Below are 8,853 nucleotides of genomic sequence, written 5' to 3'. Positions count from 1 at the left end.
TATGACCTGGAAATTAAAATATCTAATGAGGAAAATCAAGGTTTGATTGCTAGTTGAATGAATAGAAATTGTGCAGCATGGGTTGGAAAAATGTAAGTTAGTGATTGATCTAGTAGAATAAGAATAAGAACTCGCTCGGCTAGCCTATGCCCAAGTGTCTCTTCACTTTTTTCTCACCAAAACAACACCCCTCTTACTCACTTTCAATCATAAATCACACAACAATAGGCTTGTAACATGAGATGAGGCATTAATCATGCACTCCAACAAAACTCAGCAAAGAAATTTTGCATCTAAGAGTTGAAAATTCAAGCCTCTTCCATTTTTCAAAGCTGAAAAAATTTCTAGCAAGTGAACAATTTGAAGAAACAAATTTTCTCCCCTAAAACTCTTTATTTTTTTCACTCAAATCAACATGCATGTTAAGATTAATGTGTTATAAAGGATATTGAGCAACAATGTGAGATTTTTCAGTCATAAATCATGGAGAAAAGCTAGTAAATTCTCTCTCTCTCTCTCTCTCTCTCTCTCTCTCTCTCAGCTCAATAGATTTTCCAACTAGGTTCTTTCAAAATTTTTCATCCAGGCTACTAATTTTCTCACTCGTTTCCATGGCAAATACACCATATATCCTTTTTAGCATAAGGTGAAGCATATGACATGAGTTCTTGCCAAAGAAATCCATCAAAGTTCCAAATACAAAGCTGCAAATCAAAACTATCCATCACATGCATCTAAATTGAAATTCCAGCAACATATAGTTTAGAAAAATGAATTTTTCTTTCACAACCCTCCTACACTTTGACTTAAATTTAACATACAACTAAAGTACTCAATAGTAATAGAAAACACGAGTGGTTTATAGCAATTTTTACCTCTTTTTTCCTCACCAATCAAAACTAGAAAATGCAGGTAGTCCACTATTCTCCCTCGGCTCTCTCTCTCTCTCTCTCTTTGTCCTTGTCTTGGAATGAAGAAGAAAAATGAGGCTAAAACTGTCTCTCCTCTCGATTTCAAAATGCAGACAGTTCACTCTTGTCCCTCGACTCTCTCTCTCTCTCTCTCTCTCTCTCTCTCGTGCCTTGAAGTGAAGAAGAAAAATGACTTAGTCTCTCTTCTCCTCTCAAGTTACAAGACAAGAAATGGGGCAGGTTGGTTGCATGGTGGTTTAGGCGCATTCCCTTGGCTATTTGGTCATTTGGCAAAATTTTTGACACTTGGCAAGAAGTTAGACATTTGTCAATTGCATGTGTTGATTCAAAACTTTATTCAACTATGGCCAAACTAATTTTAGTGGTCACACTATTGTCCCATTAATTTTTTCTAATTAGTACAGTTCCCATAAAGATAATCATGCAATAATTTAAAGTACTCTTAAGCACTTAAATTATAAAGAAACAATTAAACACATAGATCGTTCAATAATAAAGTAAATGAAATGCATTCGATCTTTTTGGACAAATGTTATAAATTTTCAATCTCTCACACTCTCCCCCCTTAAGAGAATTTCATTCTCCAAATTCTTACCTTCATTTGCAAAAAGCTCAGGATACTCTTTCTGCACCTTTTTTTCCAACTCCCACGTCGCTTCCTCCAATCTTTGATGTTTTCACAAAACCTTAACCAGAGGTATTCATTTGTTTTTTAGTACTTTCTCCTTTTAATCTAAGAGTTGCATAGGTTACTCTTGATAGGTCAAAGATTCATCTATTTCGACTTCTTCGAGTTGGAGCAAATAAGTCGGATCTGGATGATACTTTTTCAACAATAAGACATGGAAAAAGTCATGTATTCTAAACAGATTTGCGGACAATTCACCTTTCCCACTCTCTGGATAATCTTAAAGGGTCCCACATATCGAAGTTTGAATTTCTTTCCCTTTTTCAACCTGAGACTCCCCTTTAATGGAGTAATTTTAAGAAACACCTTATTCCCCATTTCAAATTTCAAATCCTATCTCCGGTTATTTGCATAACTCTTTTGTCGACTCTGAACTGTTTGGATATTTTGATGAATTATTTTCATCTTTTCATATGCCTCTTCAACCCATGGTGTTTTTTCTGGATCCAAAACTTTCCTCTCTCCTATTTTATCCCAATAAATTGGTGACCTGCATTTCCTCCCAAAAAAAGTTTTGTACGGTGCCATCTAAATGGAAAAATGGTAACTATTATTATAAACAAATTTAACTAAAGTCAAAAGTTGGTCCCAACTGCCACCAAAATCCATCACACACGACCTTAGCATATCTTCCAAAGTTTGGATAGTTCTCTTTGACTGCTCATCGGTCTGAGGGTGATATATAGTACTAAATCTCAATCTGGTGCCTAACACTTTTTGCATTTGCTGCCACAATCGGGATACAAATCAAAAAATCTCTGTTTGAAACTATACTTACCGGTACCTCATGCAATTTGATAATTTCATCCAAATACAACTTAGCTAATTTCTTAAGAGTGTATTTCATGTTAACTGGCAAGAAATGTGCGAATTCAGTTAATCGATTTATTATTACCTAAATCACGTCATGGCATCTTAGAGAACGAGGCAATCTTGTCACAAAATTCATGGTAATATGTTTCCATTTTCACTCAAGTATCTCTAAGGGTTGTAACAATTGCGATGGTTTCTGATATTTTGCTTTAACTTGTTGGCAAGTAAAACAAATTTGGACAAATTGAGCAAGTTTCTTTTTCATATTATCCCAGCAGTATAATCTTTTTAAATCTTGATACATCTTATTACTTGTCAGAATGCACCGTATACTTAGAATGGTGAGTTCCCTTAAAAATTTCCTTTTCAACCTTTCATCCTTCAGCACAACTATCCGATCTCGAAACCTTAGTATCCCTTCGGATCCCAGATTATAATCTAATAATTCTCCCTTTTGTACCCTCTCCAGCCATTTTTGCACCGTGGGGTCACTCTTTTGAGCCTCTTTGATACGTTCTAACAATAAAGATTTTAATGTAATATTTTCAAAGATCACCTGTAGCTCGAGTCTTGAATTTCACTCATTAACTTCCTCTAACAAATGCTACTCTTTAATCATTAATCCTGCTACTTGAACTTTTCTACTTAGGGCATCTATGACTACATTAGCCTTGTCCGGGTGATAATTAATAGTGCAATCAAAATCTTCTAGAAATTTCACTCATCGACGCTATCTCAAATTTAACTCCTTTTAATAAAATAAATATTTAAAATTCTTATGGTCAGTGTATATCTCAAAAATCATTCCAAACAAATATTGTCTCTATATCTTCAAGGCAAAAACAACAGCAGCTAATTCTAAGTCATGGGTTGGATAATTTTGCTCATGAAATTTTAACTTCCGAGAGACATGCAATTACTTTCCCATTTTGCATTAACACACACTCTAGTCCTTCCTTCGATGCATCTGTATACACTGTAAAACTATTCTTTTCATTTGGCAACTTCAAAACTGGGGCATGGCAGTTTTACAATTTATTAAGTGTTGCTCATGATCTTCTCGAGTTTTAAAAAGGATTAGAATATTATCAATAAATATCACCACAAATTGATCCAGATATGACCTAAATACTCGATGCATCAAGTTCATAAATGCTAATGGAATATTAGTTAATGCAAAAGGTATCATTACAAACTCGTAATGGCCGTAACGGGTATTAAAGGCAGTGTTTGGTACATCCTCTTTTCTTATCCTTAATTGGTAATAGCCTTGCCTGAGGTCTATCTTAGAATATACTACAGCCCTGTGAAGTTGATCGAATAGTTCATCAATGTGTAGCAAAAGGTATTTGTTCTTAATGATGTCATTATTCAGACTCCGATAATCTATACACAATTTCAAATTCCCATCTTTCTTCTTAACAAATAGGATTAGGGCTCTCCATGAGGATTCACTCAACTGCTCTAACAAATCTTGTAGCTGAATTTTCAATTCTTTAAATTCAGTTGGGACCATTCTATAAGGAGTTTTAGAAATGGGAGTTGTCCCAAGCATTAATTCAATCTTAAATTTCACTTCCTTCTCACGAGGCAAGTATACTAATTTCTCAGGGAATACATTCAGATAGTCTTTCACAACTACCACATCTCCTATCTTTACCTTATCTCCTGAGGGGTTGATTAAATATGTCAAATACTCTTGTGCTCCTTTATACAACAACTTTCTAGTTTGAATCTCCGAAATAAGGACAGATGAAACTAACTTACCCTTTCTAATAAATCAGTCATTCTATTTAAGGTTATAGTCACTTGATTGTCTCCATTAGCTTCTTGTTCTTTGTTTAGATTTGCTACGGATTCAGGTTGCCTAGTCCTAGGAGGTCATCCACGTTGTCGTCCCTCGCCCTCCATTCTATAGGTAAGTATGCTATATATATAGAAATTATGAAAAATGATTAAGGTAGTATTTAATTTTTGAAATTAAAGATGCATTCAATACATAAATCTATGCATCCCATCCAAAATAGTTAACTTACAACCCAACAAATAAAGGAACACAACAATTAAAGTTAAGTGTAGTACAAGTAGTTCAAACATATACATAAGTAAACAAGCCAATAATACAATGCAATTAACAGAACAGACATGTCGGGTAACTCAACCTTTAGTTTTTTTTTTAATCGACTTTTTTTTTATAAATGGATTTTTATTTATTTAATGCATCAAATAAAAGAGCCAGAACTACAAAGTTTCCCCACCATGCATTACTGTCACACTTGCCCCTTTTATCCTCCTAACAGATGACATGCCCAACCTGTCTAGACGAACCTCCCCCCTTGCTAACTTTGGGAACGTGTGTATGTGTTCATAGCTAACACAAGGCTGATGCTGATGAGAGATACCCACATTGGCAAGAATATCTGCCACTCAGTTAGCTTCTCTGAAGCAATGAGAAATTCTTGCTACGTCTGCTACCAACTCTTAGATTTGATCCACCTCGTTCTGGATCCGCCACGGGCACCTGAAACGACGCTGAAGTATTCCCACCAATACCTGGGAATCTGATTGAATCTCCACATTGGCGAACCCCTTCTCCACACACAACTGAAGTCCAGTTAGCAAAGCAAGGGCCTCCGCGTGCAAGCTCAACCTTTTACCAAAGAATGCCGAGAAAGCCACTATAGGCCTTCCTAAAGAATCTCTCAAGACCCCGCCGCCGCCACTCCATCCAGGTTTGCCCTTGGAACAGCTGTCCGTGTTCAGTGTTAGACAACCCGTCTCTTTTGCCCTCCACCTCACGACCTCAACTCTAATGCCGCCGCCTTGTTGACCAGACCAGTCATATAGCCGAGGAAAAGAGACCCATCCAAACTTGGTATTAAAGTGATTGTCCAAACCTGATGTGATATCTGAGATAACGGCTTGGTAGATATTAGCCGGTTGCATCTTGGTACCTTCGAACACTGCTCCGTTCCTCGCCCTCCAAATGTGCTAACAAATGAAACTAGGCATTATCGTGAATAAGAGTCGCCTTTTCTCTGCCCTCGGAGGTGACAACCACCAAGCCAATACCCTAGCCCTCAGTGATGGCCCTACCTGCGTAAGCCCACACATGCTAGCAAAGTAGTTCCATACCGCTTTAGCAATCTGTCCCTCGGAAAAGACATGCTCCACTGTCTCTATTGCCCCATTGGGACAACACAAACATTTTGAAGGCATCTGAAACCCCAACCTGCACAAGACGTCGGGGAATGGTAACCTCCCACACAGCAAGCGCAGCATGAAGAAGGATATTTTCGATGGGATTCGACGATGCCAGATTTGGGAATGTACGAACGAAGAGCTGTGGGTTTGGCGTACCTCCTCGAAAGCCGATGCAAGAGTGAATTTGCCAGATGACGTCAAACTCCATATGAACTCATCTGCACGCCCTCCTCGGGGGACCGAGTGGAGCAATACAGAAGGAAGTAAATCCAGGGGAAGGACTCGCGATAACAGATGGGTACTCCATTTCCCATTCACAATGAAGTCTTTGAACGAGAGGGCAGGGATCACCGTAGCTTTGAGGAACAGTGCACCACTCCCCAGCCAATTATCGTACCAGAAATGACATGAACCACCATCCTGGACCTGCTAGATTAGAGAAAACTCCACTTGCCTGCTAATGTTTAGCATTCTCCTCCAAGTACCGGAGGCGCATCTACTCAGTTGAACCTGGCACGGGTGAAGGTCTCTACAATACTTAACCCGTAAAAATCTCGCCCAGAGCGATGACCCAGCCCGAAACTGCCACCATAGCTTGCAAGAGAAGGCCTCATAAATATCACGTAACCGTCTAAGGCCCACTCCTCCCTCCTCAACCGGATAGCATAAATGAGACTAGCCAATCCAATGATACTTCATTCCGTCGTCTGAAGCACCCCATAGGAAGTTGGCACAGACCTTTTCCAGCATTTTGAACACCGAGGCCGGTAATACTGCAGCCGATAGCAAGTGCACTGGAATCGACATCAACACATGCTTGATCAAAGTTAGTTTTCCCCCCTTAGAGAGAAGCTTTGATTTCCAGGACATAATTCTTTGCACGAGTGCCTGACCTATCTCCCCCATATATGATGCCTTACACCGTCCGATATATAGTGGAAATCCAAGGTTTCGAAATGGGAAAGCCCGTCGTGAGAAACGCATGACCCTCTCAATCACCCTTCTGCGAGCCGGCGACAGTGACGAATAAACTAGATATCCACTTTTGTGAGCATTCACCAGCTGCCCTAACGACCGTTGATACTCCCCCAAGACTTGCATAATAGCTTTTAACGTAGCAGTAGACCCATTCCAGAAAATTATCACATCGTCTGCAAAAGCTAGGTGCGTCACCGTAGGACAACCCCTTGGGACCCGAAATCCCACGAAACCCACTTGTTGAGCCAAGTTATTTAAACCCCGTGATAACACCTCCGCCCCAATAACAAACAGCATCGGGGATAAGGGATCCCCTTGTCTTAGGCCCCTGCTAGATTTAAAAAACCCGCGTGACATCCCATTGATAATAATGGAGAACCAGACATTCGATAGCAGTCTCCACACCATATCTATGAACCGCTCCCCAAATCCAAACTTCTGCAAAACATGAATCACATGGGTCCAAGACATCCGGTCATACGCCTTTACCATGTCCAACTTCAACGCTACATTGCCGCCTCGTGCCTTCTTGCCAATGCCTGTGATCAGTTCCTAGGCTAGTAATAATTCTCTGTGATGTTTCGCCCTTTAACAAAACCCGTCTGCTGAGGAGAGATAATTTTCGGCAAGAACGGGGCTACCCGGTCCACAAGGATCCTGGATACTAGTTTATTGAAAAAATTGCAAAGACTAATAGGCCTAAACTTAGAAAAATCCTGGGGATTCAGATCTTTGGGAATCAGTACAATGGAGGTAGAAGTGATAAATCGAGGAAGCTTCGCACCACAGAAGAAGCTCACTATGGCCTTGTGCACGTCCTGAGCAATGATGTCCCAAGCAAAAGTGAAGAACTTCCCCGTGAAGCCATCCGGACCCGCGGCACTCTCCCCATCTATTGCGAACACCACACGCCTAACTTCCTCCAAGGTCGGAACCTCCTCCAAGATCATATTGTCCTCCCCCATAATCAAGGACGGAATTAAACCTAGCAGCCCATCCAAATTTGAGCTTGTATCACCAGAAAATAGGTTAGAGAAATATTTCAACCTTTAGTTTTTAAATTCAACTTAAAACTCCATTAGTCTAGTCCAAGACAATCCTAGTGAACCCCACTTTTTCTTTCGGTTCTTCTTCCTCTAGATCCTCCTCAGGATCTTTTTCTATCGGTTCGATTTCACCTTCAATTCTAGGAACTTCTACGTCCTGACCTTCCCCATCTAAATTCTCTCCCATAACCTCTTCTATTAAGACTTCACATTCGGTCAAAATTTCCTCGATTTGGTCCCTCACTTGTCTTATCATCCCTGCATAATGATTGTTAGTCACTTGTAACTGCTCCTTTAAAGTGTTGGTCCTTTCCTATTTGACTATCAATTCTATATCCATTTCTCGAATCCTTTTGCTATGCATTCTCATAACCACCCTCATCTCTCGGATTTAGTTATGGAATGTCTTATTTTGGGCCGCCAACCTTCACCTTTTATCTACTATTGCCAGTATTACCCGATCGGGACACGAATACGTCCTCCAACAATCACACCGACTAGTCATTCGCCGCCCTAAGACGTACTGTCAAAAAGGCTGACCATGTCCCTTCTAGAAATAGGATAATCCTTCGTCTCCTCTGTGGCAATCCATGTGCACCCCTGCTTACGCCATTTCCTTCACCACTTCCTTCCATTCCTACAATTATATTAAAATCAAACCTTATTCAATTTAGGTTAAAATCTTCTATTTAACATTTCTCTCTAATAAACTTGAGATATTTAGAGATGCAATTTTTTTCAACTTCTCAAATCATTTCAAACCTAAACTCTGATACCACCTGTGACGATCCTACCTCTCTCTAAGGTGAATTCTAGGATTTAGAGGACCACCAGCCTGATTCTCACCAGGACTGACTCACTCACATTAACTTTAGATATAACTCTTCTCTTAGATGGGAAATGTAATCATATATGAATTGTTGGGAATGTAATCATGTATGGATTATTAGTAGTTAATCGATGGGGAATGTAATCATGTATGGATTGTTAGTAGTTACTCTAAATTAATGTTATCTCTGAAATTAATGTGAGTGAGTCCTGACGAGAGTTAGACAGGCAGTCTGCTAAATCTTAGGGCTCGTTCTAGGGAGAGGTAGGGTCGTCACATGAAGATTTTCTCAATGTAGGATTGTGATCACCAAGATTCTTATTTCAAACGAAATTATACTTTTGATAACTCAAATGGGAGAGC

General features: G+C 39.6%; 1 protein-coding gene across 1 annotated transcript; it reads right to left on the bottom strand.

Annotated features, from left to right (window-relative positions):
* Positions 1 to 4,914: 4,914 nt before the first annotated feature.
* On the bottom strand, positions 4,915 to 7,580 carry LOC140016743 (uncharacterized). Its single transcript, XM_072070410.1, has 4 exons — positions 7,307 to 7,580; positions 6,376 to 7,154; positions 5,530 to 6,063; positions 4,915 to 5,424 (listed from the first exon to the last, which is right to left on the bottom strand). The coding sequence occupies exons 1-4, from the start codon at positions 7,578 to 7,580 to the stop codon at positions 4,915 to 4,917; spliced, it is 2,097 nt and encodes a 698-aa protein (XP_071926511.1).
* Positions 7,581 to 8,853: the final 1,273 nt, after the last annotated feature.

The sequence above is a fragment of the Coffea arabica genome, chromosome 1e, assembly GCF_036785885.1.
Source record: "Coffea arabica cultivar ET-39 chromosome 1e, Coffea Arabica ET-39 HiFi, whole genome shotgun sequence".
Taxonomy (NCBI): domain Eukaryota; kingdom Viridiplantae; phylum Streptophyta; class Magnoliopsida; order Gentianales; family Rubiaceae; genus Coffea; species Coffea arabica.
The sequence above is the reverse complement of the archived record's forward strand: the minus strand, read 5'-3'. Positions and strand labels throughout refer to the sequence as shown.

Coding starts and splice junctions, on each gene's coding strand:
- LOC140016743 (XM_072070410.1), bottom strand. CDS start 7,580: ATGGGGGAGGACAATATGATCTTGGAGGAGGTTCCGACCTTGGAGGAA. Junction 6,064..6,375: donor TGTTCAAAATGCTGGAAAAG/GTCTGTGCCAAC, acceptor CTAATCTAGCAG/GTCCAGGATGGTGGTTCATG. Junction 5,425..5,529: donor GCATGTGTGGGCTTACGCAG/GTAGGGCCATCA, acceptor TTCATTTGTTAG/CACATTTGGAGGGCGAGGAA.